Source organism: Aethalodelphis obliquidens, unplaced genomic scaffold (assembly GCF_003676395.1).
Source record: "Aethalodelphis obliquidens isolate GAN/ISIS:26980383/991018 unplaced genomic scaffold, ASM367639v1 scaffold39, whole genome shotgun sequence".
Lineage (NCBI taxonomy): Eukaryota > Metazoa > Chordata > Mammalia > Artiodactyla > Delphinidae > Aethalodelphis > Aethalodelphis obliquidens.
The window spans coordinates 18,431,194-18,454,381 of NW_020837983.1; the positions used below are offsets into that span (position 1 = coordinate 18,431,194).

At 35.2% G+C, this 23,188-nt stretch overlaps 1 protein-coding gene across 1 annotated transcript in view; it reads left to right on the forward strand.

Moving 5' to 3' along the window:
• The window catches only part of PKHD1L1 (PKHD1 like 1), a 153,499-nt gene that overhangs the window by 33,113 nt on the left and 97,198 nt on the right, over positions 1–23,188 (forward strand). Inside the window, exons 14-26 of the mRNA XM_027131617.1 lie at positions 143–234; positions 1,724–1,883; positions 2,193–2,328; positions 3,094–3,237; positions 5,117–5,274; positions 6,159–6,272; positions 7,753–7,902; positions 8,903–9,027; positions 14,032–14,195; positions 15,414–15,586; positions 20,207–20,354; positions 20,870–21,024; positions 22,829–22,951. Coding sequence (XP_026987418.1) covers positions 143–234; positions 1,724–1,883; positions 2,193–2,328; positions 3,094–3,237; positions 5,117–5,274; positions 6,159–6,272; positions 7,753–7,902; positions 8,903–9,027; positions 14,032–14,195; positions 15,414–15,586; positions 20,207–20,354; positions 20,870–21,024; positions 22,829–22,951 — 1,842 coding nt within the window. The remainder of the gene's footprint in view (positions 1–142; positions 235–1,723; positions 1,884–2,192; positions 2,329–3,093; positions 3,238–5,116; positions 5,275–6,158; positions 6,273–7,752; positions 7,903–8,902; positions 9,028–14,031; positions 14,196–15,413; positions 15,587–20,206; positions 20,355–20,869; positions 21,025–22,828; positions 22,952–23,188) is intronic.

The window sequence follows — 23,188 nt, forward strand, 5'->3', positions numbered from 1 at the left end:
AATATTTTCACATTTTTCTGTTCATAAAAGTTCTAAGACTGACAGAAAAAATAAATGATAAATAAATGCTGAACAGGCTTATTAATAAGTTCTTTTCTCCCTCTCTCTCTCTCTCTGTCTCTCTCTGTCTTTTTGGGATAAGGTGAGGATTGCCTATCATTCTTCCAATGCCAACAGTTATTTTTCCAGCCCAACACAAAGATCAGATGACATTCATCTTCAAAAAGGAAAAGAGTAAGGTTTTTTTCTTTTCTTTAAATTATTGTGTAATATTTAAAAACTATAATTTTATATATAAAAATATTTTCAATTTGTTTTATTGGTAGAAGTGATACTAGTTTATTGGTTTAATTTATAATTGGTCATTCTCTATAATTTGCTAAGTTTTGTTTCTATATTTTCAAGCATACTGGCATTCAGCTAACCAGGAAAATTTGAAATCTAAATTATTCCTGTTGCAGAAATTACAATTTTGTGAAATTTACTTAATCCTGCTTTAGTTTCTTATTAGGACCTTTCAGTCAATCCAGCCATCTAATTTCTCTTCTCCTATTTTCTGTATTGCTAGAGAAAAATCACAAAAACCACATGGATTTGTACCATAATTAATATATATTTAATATTCTCTTGATTTATTCCAGACCCTGGACCAGGTACTAGAAATTTAATACAAAGGATATTAAAATATATTCCCTGCCCTTAAGGAGTATTTATTTAGTGCTGAAAGGTCAATTCCAGGGAGAAAATGAGGATATTATTCAAATAGCTAATAATCCCATTCGAAAAGTCAATTCAGGATTCCTAGAAAACAGGGAGGTAAAAGATGTTATATGCAAAATAGCTAAGTTACATGGAGAACATCAAAAGTTTCATTGAAATTTTCTTCCATTTACCATTTGTATCTGTTAGGTTTTGCTGCGTAAGAAACCATTCCCCCAAATTTAGTAGCTTAAAGCAACCCAGTTTTGTGATTAGCTAGGTAGTTCTTTTGATCCTGACTATTTAGTTGGTGATTAATGGTCCAGGATGGCCTCATTCACATATCAGGAGCCTCAGCTGTCCTGATGGGAACTGAGATATCTGGGATGTCTCACTTCACATGGTCTCTCATCTGAGGCACGGGGCCTCAGGAATCAAGAGTTCCAAAGTTAAGGTGTGAATCTCATCCAGCTTATTAGAGGGCCATCATCAATCTAATCAGTAAAAGTTTTCTGCGGCAGTGTGTTGTTTCCCAAGTTACAAGTGGAGGCAATATTTGAGGAGCTTAGAGTAAGAACTTTCATCGATAACATACAACCACTCAGATACAAAATATATGGTATGTCTAGGTCTGCCTGACATTTTCGTACACACGTTAATGTATTTAACCTCTGTGTGTCCTCTGTTTTATGCCAGGAAGATTATGTTATAACCTACAATGTAATTTTGTTTTAAGATCCTTGAAGATAGGGGATAGTATCTTTTTCAATGAATATTTATTGACAAAACTGGATGAATTGATCGTTCTCTTTATCTCTAATGCAGATATCTTACATAATTCATTTTCTTTTAGCAAACTGCTATGAAACTTAATATTTTAATAATTAAAATCAGGGATACTACAATATAAATCATTTAACAAGCAGATGTTTTATATCATATTGAAATTTTATTCATTGAAAGAAAAATTCATGACAAGTGCTCTGGAGAAAAAGTTACATTCTTTAGTTACACTATTTTCCAGATATTACATTGAAATCTTGCTGCAGGAGTACAGACTAAGTGCTTTTGTGGATGTTGGACTGTACCAGTATAGAAATGTCTATACTGAACAACAAACAGAAGATGCAGTGAATGAAGAACAAGTGATCAAATCCCAGTCGACAATTGTCCAGGAAGTACAGGTTTGCTATGATTATAGATCCACTTTGTAGAAAGTAAATGCTCAAATATAGGAGCTCTATTTGGTTATTAATTTTACTAGGTAAGATACTGTTTTGGGGGAAAACAGTCATGGAAAATTACTGAATTGTGCCTTGGAATATCTGTAATTATAAACCAAAGAGTCTGTTATTTGATGACTTACACATTAAAATAGTTTATCATTTGCAATAAGATAGGGCAATGTAGAGGCATTGAATAGCTGACTTATGATGCTTTTAAAATGTATTTTTCCATATAGTAAATATATGCTTTTTTAAATTGGGAAATAGGTTATAACATTGGAAAACTGGGAAACAACTAATGCAACCAATGAAGTGCAGAAGATCATGGTAACCGGCCCATGTGTGGAAGCTAATTTATGTTCACTTTACCAATATAGATTAATCTATAACAAGGAAAAAACTGGTAAGTTGTAAATAATAAGGGAGATTTTATTACTCTTCATGTATAGACAAAATTATAAAAAGGTATTTGCTCTAGTCAAATTCTACTGTCTGAAAAATATAGTTTTAATAGTATGCTAGACAAAGAGGCAAAAAAATATATCATGAAGAAAACTCTTCAGACTGGGATAGAAAATGGCATCAGTAAAAACAGCTTTCAGATATATACTATTATTTTCTTCTGTAAGGATCATGATAAATGCATATCTAAACACACATAAGGAATTTATGTATCCGTGACTCACAGGTGTAAGTTAATAGGAATTAAGTTCATCATTATAGAGACAGACATTTCAGTTTCTCAAAAGACCTATGAGACACTAATTTATCTGTTAATGAAGATATTGCATTTCTATATTTTATTAAAAACCCTGAAAAAATAATTTTGCTATCTCTGTTAATTGTTTCAATGAGTAAATATTGAAGAGTGCTTGCTGTTTGCCAAATACAATGCTTATTACTATGGGAATATTAAAACAATAAAATATGAGCCCTATCCTCAATAGATCACAGTCCAATTAAGCAGCCAATATTATTGAACTTGAATCAATTTCAGAATGTAATTTCATTAAGTGATAACTGATGGTACAGACTATAGGTACTTAAAAAAATTCAAATATGAGACATCAGTGCTGGCTGTGATAGTGCAGAGATTTCAACTCTTTTTTTTTTTTTTATTAAAACCCCTAATCATTTGACTTTAATTTTTGGTTAATTCATCGAAAAGTCTGGCTACCTGCTGACGCTTCTGACTTCATACTGCAATCAGCCTTGAATGACCTCTGGTCTATAAAACCGGATGCAGTTCAAGTAATAAGAACACAAAATCCTCAGAGCTATGTTTACATGGTAACCTTTATATCAACTAGAGGTAAGCATGTATTTCATTTTGCAATTCTGTAAAGTTTTTTCTAGGAAATAAGTTTGTATCCTGCGCAACTCCACTGAAAAAGGCAAAAGCTGCATAAAATGACAGGGGAAAGTAAATGCATATTCATAGCCTTGATCACCTCCAGGAGAAACAGAAATAAATGGTTAATTTTGTTCTACTGTAATTTAAATTTTAGTTGTACTTCAAGGAGTGTACAACTCCAGTGCATGAGGTATACACGCTATATACTATAAATACACTATACAAATACACTATACAAATACACTATAAGTATAGTAACCTACTTTACATTTAGCAAAAATTAGTGAAGATATTAATTCTGGAAATGAAATTTAAGTGAATCAGTATTTCTCAGGAGACACTAGTCTGGCTAGATCTTGTTTGATAAAAGGATTCTCTGGCCATATCCCTGTAGGAAGCTCCTTGAAGGTTGATAGAGCTCATTATAGAATATTAAAATCCCCAAGGACTCCGGCAATGAGCAACAAACAAAAACAACAATAAAAACAAAACAAGAAAAGCAGTGCACCTGTATTTAATACAGCATTTTCCAAAATTACTTGACTTCTTTATCCTTTTCAAGTGATGGCCATTAACTTCTTATTACGTTTTCAAGTCTTACAATTTTTTTCTTTTAAATTTTTCCAGTTTTTCTTCTGCAAGTTTTATAGTTTATTTATTTATTTATTTATTTAATTTGTTTATTTTTGGCTGCGTTGGGTCTTTGTTGCTGTGCGCGGGCTTTCTCTAGTTGTGGTGAGCGGGGGCTACTCTTTGTTGCGGTGCGCGGGCTTCTCATTGCGGTGGCTTCTCCTGTTGCAGAGCACGGGCTCCAGGTGCACGGGCTTCAGCAGTTGTGGCTCGCGGGCTCCAGAGCGCAGGCTCAGTAGGTGGCACATTGGCTCAGTTGCTCTGCAGCATGTGGGATCTTCCTGGACCAGGGCTCGAACCCATGTCCCCTGCGTTGGCAGGCGGATTCTAAACCACTGCACCACCAGGGAAGCCCTCAAGTCTTACAATTTCAAGTGTCACATTTTCAAGTCTTAAAGCCAAGTTAAGCAACCAATTTGGGTATTTGGGATATTTAGCTCATGAAATAGGTCCCTGAATATGTGTTTCCTTTCTTTGCACAGTCACTATTTTCCAATTCATATAAGTAAACTGTTACTTCAATGTTTATGTCTCATTTTATGAAGTTGTTAATTTGATTGTTGAGCAGAGAGTAAAGAATTCTGTTTAACATGAATTGAAGTTCTAAAAATTTCCCAAAGGTTAGATTGTCAAAATGCTATCTAAAGAAGATATGGTTATCTTTGTTCTCTCAGAGAAAGTCAGTAGGATTCCACTGTTAAAGCATTCTCCCAAAGAAGAGAGACATGTGAGGACAAGGCCTTATTTCTTTCAGTGAGATTGTATAAACAAGGTTCGCAGGCATGGGGCTACTTCCTGGAATTCATCTTTGTACTCCATTTGTAACTAAAGAAAATAGCAGTTTCCCAGGCTAGCCCTTTATACCAAGATGATGGTACCGGAAGAAAACTTAAATAATTTTTGGAATATTTTATTGCCCATTGATTTTTACCTCATGATCCCAATGCCAACTTTTGTTTATCTTACAAAACTTCTTTTTACGCTACAAAAACAGAACCTTAAATATATAGCACTTTATCTGCTGTTTTGCTGTTTCTACTATGGCTAAATATCAGATTCAAGGATCTGCATCTTCTCCATTTATCCTTTTTCTTGTGATAATACAATTCTAAATAAAACTAGTTTTGTTACCTCTGAGTTTCTATGATGGGTATATCGGTATTTAATTAATTAACTTCTTCAAATTCTGTTTGGTACTTCATTGCAGGAGATTTCGATCTGCTCAGTTATGAAGTATTTGAAGGGAACAATGTCACACTGGCTATTACAGAACAAACCAAAGGAAAACCCAGTTTGGACACATTCACACTGAATTGGGATGGGATCCCTTCTAGGCCTCTTATGCCGCAGTCATCAGAAGCTGAAGTATGCTCTGTGTTAGTTTTTTAAACAGAAAGCCACTTAAGCATCAGCCTTCTATAAAAACACATTTTAAGGAGTAGTAATACATCTCCTCCTTGTCATGGTGGGTTGGAGCCAACTCATAGTGAGTGGAGAAGGGAGGAAATATCACAATGATAGAGGGAGTGAAAGGGGAGTTCTTGGATCTGTGCCAACAGGATCCAGGTATCTGCATATGGGGCAGCTGCTCATGAGGAATGTTTGCTTGTGAATTACTGCATTTCAACAACTACCTGTACAATGAGTTTGAGTTAATATTTGTTTGATGACTGAAGATTGTGCACTATTTCAAGTCCTTAATTCTAAATATCTGTGCTTTATCAGAGAAATATGGTATGGAAATTATAGACCTCATGAATGTGTGCCAGTTCCTATATAATCCAGAGTTATTATTTCTTAAATAATAGTAAGAGATTACAGTATATGTATCTCTTCTTTTGAGAAACAATGCATTGGAGTATATATTTTTTCCAGTTAATTTTGCATTAATTGGGAAAACTGTTCATTTGGAATCTGTTTAATTAGGTGCTAATTCATTTAGGTTTGCCTCATTGCTGTCTTTAAAAAGCTACTAAACCAATATGCCTCCCTTATGTAATAACTAAATAAGCTAATATCAGCCAGTTGGATATAACTATTATCATTCTAAAATAAAAGTCTTGAAACAGTCATTGGATACTGAAATTATCACATATTAACTTGAAATTATTTAGGAAATGACCTCATAATTATGGCTAACATGGGAATTATGAAATTATTTTTTTAATTATTTAGTAGAATTAGTAGTTAAATTAGTAATGTTCTAACTCTTCATAAAGAAGTTACTAAAGCTCATATTGTTAATTTAGTTTCAGGCAGCAGTGGAAGAAATGGTTAGCGCTAAGTGTCCACCACAAATTGCAAATTTTGAAGAAGGATTTGTTGTGAAATACTTCAGAGATTATGAAACTGATTTTAACCTGGTATGGAATATTTAATGAACTGTGAAATGGACCAGATAAGAAATCATATAAATGTTTGGAATTTTGTCATTTTTTGAATTAACATTAATTCCTTTAACATTTAAAGTCAAGTTTCAAGTATAATTTTGTCATACATTTATTGGTAAGGTCTGTTCTAGCATCCTCCTGCATTATAAAATGACTCATTTGTAAAAGCACACCTGAATTTTCTTAATCAAGAGAAAGTAGGCAAGATGGGTAAATGTGAGATCTATAGGTTTTTTTGTTTGTTTTCTTCATTTAGATGCAGAGTATATTCTTTTTCCTCATTGGCTTCAGAGAATACCATTTGTAGTAGAGCGTTATACAGTAAATTGCTTCCCTTGCTTCTGGTCAGTTAGTACGATGCCTAGTCATTATTTACTTCTTGATGAAATACAAAGATTTTTCTTTGATGTACAATAAATTTAAAATATACTTAACTTCCTAATTCTTATTTTGAAGACTTGAGGAAGCCAGATATTCACCATTTCCAAATGAATACCATAGGAATAAGAAATATATAGGCTAGTTATTCAATTCAGATCAATACCCCAGAAATGAGTCCTTAAAAATATATATCATGTCATGCTTTATGCAAACAGATTTATTATTGAAGAAAAGGGAAAATCATTTAATGGGTTACGTTTTCAACCTGTTTCAATAAGTATACATGTATTTGGGTTCTCCTATCCTGAATGTAGTACTTGCAGCCAAGACAATTGAACAAGTAGTTTACGTTATACTCCTTTTGTACTTCATCTCCCATCATCATCATCATCACAACACACATTCTTGGCTACACTTTACCTTGACTCTTGGAGTTTCCCAGCACCACTCTCTCACGTCCCCACTTCTCTGCACATATTTTATGCTCTCTCTGATGCCCCTTGGCTCCCTTTTCCTTTTAAATTACTCCTGTTTATTCTTCAAGGCAATTCATTTGTTACTTCTGCGAGTCATCTGTTTTGATGCTTTTATGTGAGTTAGATGTCTCCTTTCAGCCTTGGTTTTATAATCCTTGGTTCCTTTGTCCCAAACTGGTAGGCTCCTGTGTGTAGGGATAGGGTTCTTCACTATTTGAACCCTGAAGATTAAACAAAAAACAAACAAATGAACAAAGAAGTAAAAATGTGGCATGGAATGAACACAAAAAATCATTTGTGGAAGGAGTGAATAAATATCCTTAAGGAGTTCATAATATAAGGGGAAAGAGAGGACTTGGGAAATAGTCAAATACAGGTACGAGGGATTATATGAGTACGTATCTAAGTGAGTGTTATAGGATGAGAGCCTTAGACTTTCAAAGAAGAGAGAAAACATTTCAAGTTAAAGCAGTTTGGGAAGCAGTTTGGGAAGCAGTGGGATCTGAGTTGAAACTTGAATGACTTAGGTGAAGATGTTGGGGAGTAAAGCAGGGCAATAAATCATGTTTTCATTTGAAATATTATTGTTTCTGTAGGAGCATATTAATAGAGGGCAAAAGACAGCTGAAACTGATGCTTACTGTGGTCGTTATTCCCTGAAAAACCCAGCTGTTCTTTTTGACTCAGCAGATGTTAAACCAAACAGACTACCATATGGAAACATTTTATTATTTCCTTATAATCAGGTAAGCTCAACAAAATTATATGCTAATTAAATTTGTAAAATACCTTGGTAATAAAATTTCATGAAGTTTTAAGAGAAGGAAAATTGCTTGTCATGTGAAGTCACATCACGTTGGACAGGCACCATGCTTCAATTCTGTGCTTGTGATTTCCTTGTCTGTTGATACTCAAAAAATGAAATTTTAAGAATACGTAGTACCGTGCACATGTATTCTGCTTTATCTTATAATTTCAGAAAAAAACATTATTTGCACACAAATGTAAATAAAACAATTTAAAATATATAATCTCATTATTCCTTCATTAATTAAGAAGAAACAAAAATAGATAGCCGTCATAAAGTGATCTTGGGTATCCAGTTATGGAAAAGTAAAGGAGGATCACGAGCAGAGGAGACGGCAGTTTTAGGATAGTTATCTAAGACTAGCAATCATAGATTTACCCTTTCTCTTGTTTTAAAATTCTCAACTTGTAACACATGTTCTAAAGTCCTAAGTTCTAAATACATCTGGCATTTTTAAGGAGTTGTAGACCATTAAAATTAGTATTTAATAACTATTGTATGGTGACATCTCTAAATGTTCAGCTGCATTCACATCCTAGTTAATCTACCTGAATGTTTCTCTGTCTTCTCTGTGTGTAATGGAGTTTTAAATTCATTGAAGAGTTTAGTTAGAACTGGCCTTAATCCTTATATAGCTCCATGACTAGAGGGAGTGAATTATTTCCATTTTTTTAAGGAAATCATATCTAAGAAAACAATAAAAGAATTAATCATTAATTGTGAGGTCACATCAACTCCTTCCTCTTCTATAAAATCTTCCCCAATTCTGCATCTTATTGTCTGAAATTAATCATTCCTTCCTCTGTGTTCTGATACATTTTGTATAAAAAATGCTCAATAGATATTTATTGGATTGGATTGAATTCATTTGAATTGCTACAAAACAATTTAATGGTAAAATATTGTTACTGATTTTTTTTTTAATATTTTCTGTGTAGTTATGTTTAGCATACAAAGGATTCTTGGCAAATTATATTGGTCTAAAATTTCAATACCAAGACACAAGCAAGATTACTAGAAGCACTGATACACAATTTACATATAACTTTGCATATGGAAACAAGTAAGTTACACTATGAATTTGAAATTTTTAAATTATAGTATGTAAACTATGAAGGTAAAATCTGTTTGTTTGTTTGTTTGTTTTTGAGAAATCGTGTGCATCATGGATCTAACTGCAATTTTTTCTGCCTTCTACATAAGCTTCCTAACAGAGACATTTGTGCCAAAAATAAATCTATAGATTATGGAAATAAAAATTGGTCTAGTGTCATCATCACCCATGACCATTTAAAAGACAAAACAGTGGTAAACTTTAGAATTTAAATTATATATTATTAAATCTAATAATGTTTCTAGATACTGAAGGAAGGTAGAAAGAAACTGCCTTAGCGCCAGATTATCATTAGACTTTGATCACTGAAAAACAAAATGAATGTGTAAATGGAGAAAATAAAATATTTTGATGAACATACCAAAGTTAAGGGAGAAAAGATATTCTTAAATACTTGGTTTGGTTGCCAAAAGTTAGACACATAAAAATGCAGATAGAGAAATATAATGCGAGAAACTAAATGAGTCTAGAGAAAGCTGTTTAATGACTGTGATTGTCATAACCTCAAGCACAGTTTAGTTCTGCAAAATGATTTTTGGTTTCATTAATTATTATATCTTCTGAAATTTGTCAGTCTTGACTTTGAATTTTCATGTACAATACACACAAAAATTGTACATACAATAAAACAATGACGACACATACACACACATACAACTTTTCTATTTTAAAAAGTATTCCTCGGGCTTCCCTGGTGGCGCAGTGGTTGAGGGTCCGCCTGCCGATGCAGGGGACACGGGTTTGTGCCCTGGTCCGGGAAGATCCCACATACCACGGAGCGGCTAGGCCTGTGAGCCACAGCCGCTGAGCCTGCACGTCCGGAGCCTGTGCTCCACAACGGGAGAGGCCACAACAGTGAGAGGCCCGCGTACCGCAAAAAAAAAAAAAAGAAAAAAAAGTATTGCTCGTAAATTTTAAAGTCATGCTTATTGAAGTGTAATTTACATAATGTCATAATTTACTCTAAGTGCATAATTCAGTAAGCATGACAGATGTATACAGTTATGTAATCATTACCCCAGTAAAGATATAGAACATTTCCTCTCCACAATTTTAGAAGGTTTTTTTTCATGTAAAGTTTATGTCATAAAATACCCATGGTATGATTTCCATGTCTTCAAAAATATTTCTAATATGTTTCTTTTGTGTTTTTTTTCTGTCATAGCTACATAAAAAATCTTCTGTATCCTGTATCAATCTATATAGTTTTCATTGTACTTTAATACATATCATTTAAGTTGCTGCCATTCTGTACTATAGAGAGAGGACTTTTCTATTCTCATCATAGGAGTGGGATTATGAACATTCAGAACTGCTGTGTATGGAGCAAGTGTGAGGCAGAGTCAGTGCCTCGGCTTAACTGTTCAGACAGAAGGGAAGAGAAAATGATCCAAAGTTAGAAATAGAACCAAATGATACCCATAAACAAAACAAAACAAAGACAAGAAATAATAGGTAAGATGATGAGGGAGATTAGAATAACTAGATGGAAAGAAAAGGCAGGTTTTTTCTTTTCTGGCTGCACTGCACGGCTTGTGGGATCTTAGTTCCCCAACCAGGGATCGAACCCGTGCTCTCTGCAGTGGAAGTACAAGTCCTAACCACTAGACCACCAGGGAATTCCTGAAAAGGTGGTGTTGATGGGGGAGTTCGCTTCTGGATGAAGAAACGACTTCCAACTCCGCAATTTCAAGCTCCCTGCTTTCTTGATCATCCCACCACTATTTTCAAAATGCAGGGACCAGCTTTCGTTCCATACCTTTAGAAATGTGTATACTCCAACACTCATAGAAATATGTTGGACTATAAGGGGAATCTTATTTGTTAAAGGTTTAAAAAACTTTTCAGATGGATCCCTCATGAGTTGGGGGAAAGGGGTAAAGTGGGGAGACAACCAGAGTTGGGGCCTGTAGATGCTCCCTCGGAGCTAGGTCCCTGAATTCCATCAGGAGAAAACAAGATGTGCCCACTGGGTCAGTGACAGAAGCAGTGACAGGCGATGGAACAGACAGGTGGGTGGGAGCACACAGAGTCTGTTGGAACTGTGGGACCTGGACGTGGATATCCTTAGATACATCCCCCTCCTGTGCCCCCAGCCCAGCTTTTTAACCTGAAATTTTAAAAGAAGTTTTGCCAGTGCTTATGGCTTTCTCCCTGAAGAAGTGGAATGACCTTTTGTTAAGGGAAGAAGGGAAGTTATAGTCTTCAGCTTTCAAAATAAAATATTGTATTTGATGCATACCCCTCTGGCATCATACCCTGAACATGTGGCCCTAATGCCCTTCAGTTGATAAAGTGAGGGCAACTGGGAACTGATTTTAAATATAGGTGTAGAATCTCTAACCATGAAGTAGGTAGCCATAGTTAAAAGGTAGATACGCAAGAGATGTTTGTCAAAGAGAATATATTTAAGAAGAGTCTTTCCAAGAATTCTTCAGGACACATGAAAATTCTCCCACTGAATATTCCTTAGATTGTTGGAATAAGCATTAAAAGATACTTATTTGTGTTTTACCCCACAAATAAGATCTAGACATGCTTCCATAGGATGTAAAGAAAGAAAATTTTTTTACATACAGAGACAGAAAGTTCATCAGATACTGAAGTTTGGTAAACTTGGAGTGGACTTCAAAGGACAGAGAGCTGAGTGAGCTCTGTGTATGAAGTGGACAGTGTTGGCACGAACTATAAGAAGCTGCTCTCTGAGAAAGTTGCAGGACACTCTTGGGTTTTGTTTTCTAACAAAAACTTAAGAAGTCAAAACCAATTCCCCACCCACCGCCAATGAAAGAAAAGTAATCTTCCTGAATTAATGCTTTAAAAAAATGTCCTTTTCCTGGCAGTTCAGATTTCACCCTCCAGTGGCATCTGATTAAACAGTGTATGGCTCCTGTGTTTGCACTTTTGGCATGTTTTATACATTTGATCCATCTTTGTTTTCCACAGAAGATGAAGAGGAAGATAGGCAGAAAGAGAAGCAGAAACAGAGACAGAAAGAGACAGAGGAGTATTGAAGAAAGTGCTGATTCCCCCTCCCCATGCATAAATAGATCTTTTGAGGCTATTGCACAGTTTAATCCAATATATAAAATGGGATCGAAGTTAGCTCCTGGAATGAATGAAGTGAGTGGGAACAATTCTGCAATTCCCTAGGGTAATTGTTGACTCAGAAGAGGCCACAACTACTCTCTGTTGGCCATCACATAGGAAGAAACAATGCCAGGGGTTAAGACAGTCCTCTCCATGTTAATAGGCAAGGAGCATGGAAAGTCTATGCACAGAATGAACATATCCCACTGCCTCATACCCAGTTTGATTCAAATCGGGTAATCCCATGATGGATCATTATGAAGTGAAAGTCCTTCTTGAAGGGACATCCCTACGTGCCCAAATTGAACAATGGAATCACAATTTTAATTTTGATCACCACCACCTGTATGCATTTCACTCTTCTATTGCAACAGGATTTTGGAAGATTTTACAGATCTCAATTCTTCCATGTTAGTCAAACCATCACTTAACCATATCACTAAGTAGGTCCTTCCTTTAGCCTGCAGTTTTTCTGCTGTGCTGTAATTTGAAGATGCCCTACATTTGATGGAGCTAATGGGCTTCCTTTACCCTAAATGCTACAAGATCTTTCAACAAGAGTATCATGAGTTTTAAAAGAGGTTGGTTCTCTGATTAAAAACTATTACCAATCAAGGCAACGTAAACTCTCCTAGCTGGTATTTCTAGACCTGCTTTTATGTAGGTCAGACAGTCTACTTAGATCAGCTAGGTGTGTTAGCATTAGTTTATTTTCAGTACATTGTTAGTGTCAAAAAGCATTGTTCTATAACCCTCCAGAACCAGTGATGTTTGTAGTTGTAAATCAAGCTTCAAAATCCCAGAAGTAAAGTCTGGTTTTCCTTTGGAAAATGGAATTATCTAGCCACAAAAACACCATGTGCTGTTTAAGTTTTGATATCATTTGTAGTCTCCATTTCTCTTATATAAAGGGTCCTGCTCAGTGTACCATTTTTTCTAAGTAGTTTTTAGAACTTCGGAATCTCATAATTAGTAGTAGAAATGTACTTAGAGGCCCAAAATACTTTTTTTAATTTAAGGAGCACTTTAACTTAATGTAGTTATGCATATAATTTTCTAAAATGATGTCAGTCTAAGCTTTGATACACTAGAGGTGGATCCCATGGTGAGTTTGTAAACCATGAAGTTTCAAAATGAGAATAGAAGGTTCCCAAACTAGTCAGTTAATCAGTATAGTGGTAGCTGATGCCAAGGATTATTGTTGAACTGTATTTAGTTATTTGAATGGCAGTATTTATCTCTTTATTGCAAACTCCTGTAACCAAATTGCTTATGTAATTTATGAGATTCCAATGCAGTTAATATTTAATGGAAACTCTGAGTCTAAATTATACGTTTAAAAGGCACTCTGCAACCATTTGAATCTATAAATAACTTAGCACCTTTTGTCCCTTAGTTATAGGGGACAATGCAACTCCACTGAGCTCTTCCAGAAGTATTATCAAGCTCCAGTTTTGCTTCTTAGTATTGGATTGAAATTGCTGCTCTGTCCCTGGCACCACTAAAATGGTTTGCTTCATTCTTGAGTCTTGTTTCTGTATGCTTTCCGCCAAGGTGCATGCTCCTTAGCTTACTTACCTGTCACTACAGAATGTTATTTTACATGCCTATGTCTACTGCCAAGGTTACAAATAAAAGAAAACCTATCTTTTGGATACAACATTAAATCTTTCACTGCCAATGTAAAGTTTCTGCTTGCTGTCCCTTGTGGCTGTTTTTTTTTGCTAATAAAGCTTGCTTATGGTCTTCTTGTGGGAAAAGAAAAACTTTTACTGTTCAAGATTTTAATGCTTTTTATAATGTATTTGTTTACATTGAACATTATAACTGATCTATACACCTAATTAAACAACCATATTTCAGCTGGACCTACACTTGTATAGACCTTCTGGATCTCATACAAACCAAATACACTGGGACCAGTTTTTCTCTTCAGAGGATTAGTTTGCAGAAAGCATCAGAATCACAGTCTTTCTATGTGGATATTGTATACATTGGACAGACATCTACAATTGCAGCATTGGATGGTATATTGTATCATTTCATATCTAAAACCTAAACCTTCTAAACCTACTTTGTACTAAAATCTTATTGTGGACGTTATTTATGTTCTGTAGGTTAGATAGAAACATTAATCTCTAAATATTGTTATTCTTTCATCTCAATAATACTATGGTTTAAATCATATTTTTTTTAATGAATAGGACCAGGTGATTATTCTAAAGATAAATGCATCCTTAATGTAAACTTTGTCATTAAAGCAGGAATTAGTTTTATAGTCCTGGATTCTGTTTACAGGTAAACTGTGGCAAACATTCTAATTTTGCCTTGTTTGATTTTTGAGAAATCAACTACCAAGATAGAGATCTGTTCCTGAAAGGCAACTGTTGACATTGACGTCTGTCTAGTAAGAATGAGCTGAAACTTTCCGTGGACTTTATTATGATAATTAGTAAAACTGTAAATGAAAACTTTATTTCTCAGAGTTTTAGTATTTTTTCTAGTTATGTTAATAGACTCATATATGTGAGATATGCTAATAAAATAATAAAAATTAAACTGCAGTCTTTTTAAAAATCAGCCTAACTCCAAACAGTCACCTTAATAAGTGACTATTACCATATTTCAGAGGAGTTTTGGAATCCTTTCCTTTGGAACAGTTTTCAAGTGCAAGGTCATGATTCAACTGGCTAAAAACTAAATGTTACTGTACTTTTTGAGTCACTCTTTTTGAATCCACTATCACCAGACCTACGTTGTGATTGGTGGAGCACATAAGACAGCTGATCTGTGCTGAGATAAAGGTTGTAGTTCCTTAAGCAACATTCATTTAGCACCTACCATGTGGCAGGCAATGTGTCTAGTACCAAAGAAAGAGCGGAGGACCAGGCAGTCCTGGTCCTGCCCTCATGGAACACACATCCTAGTGAGCACCACGTTCAGGGACCTACAACAGAGCAAAACTAACTGGCCCACAGAAGGCTGCATAGAACCCAGAGCTTGGTGGCTTTTCAGTAGTTTGTTTTACCCAATGAGGCTCATATATCTAAAGACTTTAAAGCTTTATATTCTAGAAGTGAAGGTTTGCCAACTTCACAAACTACTTTCCTTAAGATCTTCTTTCTAAAATTTGATTTTAAACAGCTTATTCCATGACACATGGATATTATTTGATGCTTTTCTTTTTAGCAGCACAAGCTATGCAATTTTATCTCCCATTTACTTTGTTTATTTATGTTCTTTAGAAATGCCAAAGAGAAGACTTCCAGCATTAGCAAATAAAGGAATATTTTTAAAGCACTTTCAGGTGAATCAGACCAAAATTAATGGATCAAGTATGACCAACCAATATTCTGTCACCATGACATCATGTAATTGCAGTTATAATATACCCATGATGGCTGTGAGCTTTGGGCAGGTAAGCTTAGAATTTTATGAGTAGCTATTTTCAACTTATGAAACATTAGCCTTTACCTAGTAAACTTAAAACATTTTTTTATGAAGAACTGACACACAGATTAGACATCTTTTAACAGAACAAGACAGTTATTCTAAGGATAAAATGAAGATTTAGAGGCTTGTTGAACTTGAGCATGAAAATTCACTTTAAACATTAAAAATTTTTTAACGAAATATATTGATGGGGAAAAAAGCAGGAGGAAATAGCCTTAAGAATCAGCTAGTCAGATTTAAGTAGAGTTTTCTCTGTTGAGGTAAAAGAAAAATTTGTGGGCTCTCCCAATAAAGATCTTTGAACAGAGATTATTGAAAGAAAATTTGAGATTCTGCATATGTTTTAAAATTGTTTCTGTTATAAACACCATTTCTTTTTTATTTGTATCAAAATTGATACAAAGGGAAAGAGATGGTTTTCCATAATTCCAAAAGGATCTGGACAGTATTTTGTACTGTTTGGGTATAAGATCTGTATTAAATGTTACAATTATGAGGGGTATTCTTACATTTAATTTTTTACAAAAATATACAATTAGTTAATATAATTTCCTACAACAAACCAAAACCAAGTATAATAAGTTCAAGATTAAAGGTTAAATAATAATTAAATATTATAATTTGAGTCTCACAGAGAACTTTGTGTTAACAGTTTTATGATTAAAAAGACTGAAAAACTATAAGTGTTACACGAAAATTGCTTTTACCCTATCCAGGCCCAATGTTTTAGTCTTAGTATATTCAAGATAAATATCTTGTAAATGTTTTTCAGTCTCTTAGCTCTCTAACAAAATGTAATAACAAAATGTAATAACGTATGTGCACATATGTTAAATGTCCAGATTAATGAATTGTTTTAAAAACTGTAACTTTGAGATAATTGTAGATTTATGTGCAGTTGTAAGAAATAATACATAAATATTCCCATACCCTTCACCCATTATCCCCCAATGGTAACATTTATAACTATAGCATAATAGCACTGCCAGAAAATTGACATTGATACAATTTACCAAACTTATTCAGATGTTACTGGTTCTACATGCTTCCATTTGTGTGTGCCTGTGTATGTGTAGTTCTGTACAATTTTTATTGCGTGTGTAGATTCAGCTGACCACCACAGAACAGTTCCATCACAAGGATCCCTCATGATACCCTTTTATGTAGCCACACCCACCTCCCTCCCTTCAGCACAGTCCTATGTCTGGCAACCACTAATGTCTCTATAATTTTGGCATTTAACAATGTTGTGGAAAAGGAATCAGACTTTATATAATCATACTAGTATTTAGCCTTTTGAGACTGGCTTTTTTCATTCAGCATAATGCCCTTGAGACCCCTCCAAGTTGTTGTATGTATCAATAGTTTGTTCATTTTTGTTACTGAGTAACATTTAATGGGATGGATGCACCATAGTCGATTAACCACTTACCCCTTGAAGGGCATCTGAGTTGTTTCCAGGTTTTGGGTGTTATGAATAAAGCTGCTATGAACATTTATCTGTAGGTTTCCATGTGATGTAAGTTTTCATTTTCTGGATTAATTGCCCATCAGTGTAATTATGGGTTCATATGGTAAGCACATGTACAGTTTTGTAAGAAACTATCGTACTCTTTACCAAAGTGGCTGCACCATTTTACATTCCCACCAGCAATGTATGAGTGACCCAGTGTCTGCACAAATTCGCCAGCATTTGGCATTATCACTATTTTTTATTCTAGCCATTCTGATGGGGTATATACTGTTAGCTGATTTTGGTGTTAATTTGCATTTCCTAATGGCTAATAATGTTGAACACCCATATATCCTCTTCTGTGATATCTGTTCATGCCTTTTGTGCATTTTCTAATTGGACTATTTTCCTATTATTGAGTTTTTAAAGGTCTTTATATATCCTAGATATAAGTCCTTTGTCAGGTATGTGGTTTGCATATATTTTCTCCCAGTCTGTACCTTGCCTTTTCATCATCTTCATAAGGTCTTTCATAGAACAACACTCTTAATGAGATCCAGTTCATCAAGTTTTTCCTTTTATGAATGGTGCTTTTGGTTTCAAGTCAAAGAACTCTACTCTTATCCCTAAATCCTGAATATTTTTCTATTTTTGTCCTGAAAATTTTATAGTTATACATTTAAGGCCATGATCCATTCTGAGTTAAATTTTGTATAAGATGTGAAGTTTCAGGTCCAGGTTCATTTGTTTGCCTATCCCTCCAGTTGCTCTGGCACCATTTATTGAAAAAGCTATCCTTCCTCTGTTGAATTACCTTTGTACCTTTATCAAAAGTCAGTTGGGCATATTTGTGTGGATATATTTCTGGATTCTCTATTCTGTCCCATTGCTCTATGTGTCCATCCTTCCACCGATACCACACCCTTCTGATCACTGTAGCTATGTAGTGAGCCTTAACATTGGGAAGAGTGATTCCTCTCACTTTACTCTTCTTGTGAAAAATTGTTTTAGCTATTCTAGGTCCTGTGTCTTTCCATAGAAATTTTGAAATAGGCTTGTTTATGTCTACAAAAATCTTGCTGACAATTTGATAAGAATTGCATTTAAACCTATAGATTGCATGTAAACCTATAGAGAGAATTGACACCTTTACCATGTTGAGTCTTCCAATCTATGAACACAGTATGTCTCTCCATTTATTTAGGTCTTCTTTGCTTTTTTCTTGTCCAACGTATTTTGGTCTTCTTTGATTACATCTTGCATTTTGCAATTTCAGGTCAGATTCAGTACATTTTGTTAGATTTGTATGTAAGTATTTCATTTTCTTTGAAGCCATTGTAATGGGTCTTGTATTAATTTCAGTTTCTGCATGCTTGTTATTTATACATAAAAATGTGATTGGTTTTTGTCTGTTGATCTTGTATCCTGCAATCTTGCTGAAGTCCGTGAATTTTTACAAAGTAAATGCACTCATGTAATCACTACCCAGATCAAGATAAAGAAAATCACTAGACCCCCCCACCAAAGCTTTCTTTATGCCGTTTCCTTGTCATGAGATTACTTATCCCGCACGCTTAGATAACCACTATTTTGACTTCTACTACCATTAATTAGTTTTGCTTTTTTTTACTTTTTTAAAAAATATTTACTAAATAGTAAAATATTCATTTATTTATTTATTTCCCTTATATTTTTGGCTGCATTGGGTCTTAGTTGGCACGCCAGATCTTTGTTGAGGCAAGCAGGATCTTTGGTTACAGCATGAACTCTCTTCATTGTGGCACTCAGGCTTCTCTCTGGTTTCGGTGCACGGATTTCTCTCTAGTTGTGGCGCAAGGGCTCCGGGGCACATGAGCTCTGTAGTTTGTGGCTCGTGGGCTTTCTCTTTGAAGCGCATGAGCTCAATAGTTGTGGCGTGTGGGCTTAGTTGCCCCGTGTCATGTGGGATCCTAGTTCCCCAACTGGGATGGAACCCGCATCCCCTGCATTGGAAGGTGGATTCTTTACCACTGGACCACCAGGGAAGTCCCTGTTTTTACTCTTCATATTAATGAATAATACAGTGTGTACTCTTTTGCATCTTCTTTTATTTGATAATGTGAGATTCATGCTGTTGCGTATAGCTAGCTATAGTTCGTTCTTTTTCATTGCTATACAATATTCCATGGTATTAATATACAACCATTTATCCTTTCTATTGATGGGCTTTTGCACTATTTCCAGTTTGGGGTTATTATAAATAAAGCTGCTCTGAACATTCTTGCATATGTCTTTTGGCACTTACGTTCACTCCTTTATGTGGGCAATAGAGCTTATAATTTTATTTTATTTATTTTTAAAAAATATTTACTTATTTGCTGCACCCGGTCTTAGTTGCTGCACATGGGATCTTCGTTGCCATGTGCAGGATCTTTCATTGGGCATGTGGTATCTAGTCTCCTGACTAGGGATCGAACCCTGGCCCCCTGCATTGAGAGCGCAGGGTCTTAACTGCCAGACCACCAAGGAAGTCCCCCAGAGCTTATAATTTTAAATTCCACAAAATTAGCAGGGATCAGAAGCAGGAGAATATCATCTTCACTCTTAGAGTTACAATCTATGAAGTTTTATTGCACATGTTTCTTCTGTCAGTTGACTGACACTCAACATTAGACAGGTATTTCCTGAGTCTGGATCAGTCACTGTATTGATCATATACTTCCTTTTATTGTTAGTTAGGTTTTCAAGCTTCCATATGTTATTTCTCCAAAAAGGTGTTTAATTTTTTGATAGCCAAGACCGTATCTCATGTTTCTTTGCCTTCCCATTGTGATTAGCATTGTACCTTGAACAGAATGCCTGCTCAATAAATATTTGTTCCTTGAGCGATGGTAGGTGCACTCTGAATTAATGAGGTATTACTGTGGTTCCAGCTGATTGCTGCACAGATGACTGAGTTGACTTGGGCCTCATTATCGCAGCTATATAGGTATCGCCTGTGTTGATTTATGTGACTCTCCTTAACGTTCTGAGGAGTCCTGAATACCTGAGGCTCATTTATGTCATGTCACAGGATTGTATGCCGGTGAAATAGAAATCTGGTTAGCCATTGTTATGTTTAATCATTTTATCAATATTTATTTTGGAAACTAGACAATCACAAACGAGACAGAGAATGAGTCTGTTTACAGAGGAAATAATTGGCCGGGGGAATCAAAGATTCGTATTCAAAGAGTTCAAGCAGCATCTCCACCTCTAAGTGGCAGCTTTGACATTCACGCTTACGGACATATTCTCAAAGGTATATGAAAAAAGTTCATAACTTTGGTCTATGTATCAGTGGGACTGTACTGATCTAGACAACCATCATAAACATTTTGGTGTATTTCTTTTTAATATTATTTCTCTATGTAATTTATAGAGCTGAGATTATGTCAGTAATGTAAAACTAAATTGTTCAGAAAAATGACATTTTCACATTTTCTTCATCACCTCACCAGATATACCAGGTTAAATTCCCAAAAGTTTGTTTCTCTTTTACATCCATAGCTTACTGGTTATCTATAAAGTTAACTGATTTTTTTTTTTTAAGTATTTGAGCCAAGGCTCAATGTCTGAGGTACGTTACTCATGTAATTTTTGTTTCTCAGAAATATATAAATGTGTTGCCTAAGTAATATGCAGATTTCATTTTTTCTGTATTTGGAGGAGGACAGTTGGTTTACAAGTGATAAAACACATTTCATGTATGTTAAGGGTGGCCATAGGTTTGTGAATTTTTGACTCCCGCTGTTTGCCATCCTTCTGCGAGTGCAGGTATTCCCGCTGCTGCATCAGCTGCAGATTTGCAGTTTGCTCTCCAGAGTCTAGAAGAAGTGGGACAAGTCTCAGTTACACGAGAGGGAAGCTGTGCTGGATACTCATGGCACATCAAGTGGAGGAGCACATGTGGAAAGCAGAATCTGCTGCAGGTTCCCTTACTTTGCCTGGTTTCTGTTTTCTTCTATGTGTTCGTTGCTTATTTGCACCCTGCCTCATTCCAAAAAGAAATGGAGACTGTGTGTATTTTAAAACTGCAAGCTATAGCCTAAACAGTAATAAAAGGAAACAGAAGAAGATTGTTGTAAATGAAGTTGACCAGGCATTCTCTTTCGTGGAGAGTAGCTGTTGGTGCTTTATTCCTGATCCCTTATGGGAGAATATGCCGGTTAGAAGACCTTTGACAGGGGCAGGAGGGGCACAGGCAGGGGCAGTCTCAGAACTAAATCTGGGTATATGTAAGAGGGGCCAAGCATAACCAGCGTCGCTGTCATTTAATTCTACCACTGTGCACTAGAGCTGTGTTCTAGGACCTTGGATACTTTTCTGGTTTCAAAGATGACCTTTTCAAGTTCATAACAGAGCCACACCTTAAGAGCTCATCTAATTACTTTTGCTTAGAGTGTGGTTGGGGGCAGGGAGGGAAGTCAGGCTCAGAATATGTGACAGAGAAGGGTCTAGAAGAGACTGGGGGCTCAGATATCAAACATCAAAAATACGATTCTTTGTAGTGATGATGAGAGTGTGAGATGCACTCTCATCCTCATGCACTCTTGGTGAGACAGTAAATTAGTACGAGCTTTTGGAAGGATAATTTAATTGTATCTGAATATAGATACCTTATGATTCAGCAGTCTCAGCTGTGTTACTCTCTTCGACTGAAATAATAATACAAATATGAAATGAAATAGGCACAAAGTTAGTCACTGCAGCATTATTTGTAATAGTAAAAAAACCTAGAAACCGAAATTCCCATCAATAGAAAAATGGTTGTTAAAATGATACAAACGGTGGAAATAAATACAGAACTCTACTTATAAAACCAATTTGGGTAAAACAGAGGTGCTGGGGGACAGGAGATTCAAAAAAAGGTATATAAACAATAAACATAGAATATAATGTACCATACATAGATTGTATGGATGTCATAAAGATATGGGGGTTATTTTAAGGAAACATATTGCCAGAAACTAGAATAAGAAAATTCTGCAACTGAGACAGCTCTAGTGACTGATCTCCTCTTGGTCCTCTGCTGGTGCCTGCACACCTACTCCCTTCACTCTTTCCTGACCAGTCTCCTCTGCTTTATTCATCATTTCTGCTCCTGGTCACTTTGGCTCCCACGGGCCCAGCATGGAGACTCCTGTCTCTTTGCTAGACCCTGTATGCATCTGAAGGCTACCATATTGGCAGCACGATTTTGGAATGACCAAATTATACATATTGATCTGATTTGGTTTCATTTTTACCAATGACAGAAAATATAACTCCATGGGTGGATGAAAAACCAAGAGTAGTTTTGGTAGAGGCCAAAAATGCTAAAGGGGAAAAGTTGACTCTCGGGTGGAAAGAGGACTACATTTTTCAATTATTTAAGAATCATTTATCAAAATGGTCGTATTCAGAAAGAGCATAGAATATTTTGAAAAAATCAAATTAAGTAAATTCATGTTCCTTAGACGTATTTTATCCTAAATATCCAAGTTAATTTTAGTCATTTAATTCAAGTTGTAATTGATGCAATATATGATACTGCAATGATGTTATCAGTTTTTTTCTTGGGTAGATTATGATCATTTTTGAATAGGCTTCTTTTTAAAAAATGTGATTAAATGGCTTTGAATTTTTTTCGTCCTTTGGCTTTTCACTTTTAACCATGCTTAAACTTAAAAAGAAAAACTACTGTGATCATATTTATTATAACCTTTCTAGTAAAATAATCTCGTCTAAAAATAGATCAATGATTCCAACATTTTTGGAGAAAAGGCTAACGTGATGGTTACAAGGATAAAGGAAGGTGGCTTATTCAGACAGCGCATACTGGGAGACCTACTTCGTACACCCAGCAAACAGCCACAGGTATTTTTGAAAGTTTCCTCTTGATGTAATTTTAAATGTATAACTATTTTGTAATACATTAAAGACCTGGTAAAAGGAAGAGATGACATCTTTATTTTTCATGTGACTATTTGTTAACAGATGATCAACTCAATGATATTATTTTGTGACTTTTGGGAAAATTATCTTCCTTATGATAAAAGATTTTAAGCTCTACTGTTAGTATTTGAAAATATATTCTTTCATTTAATCTTTATA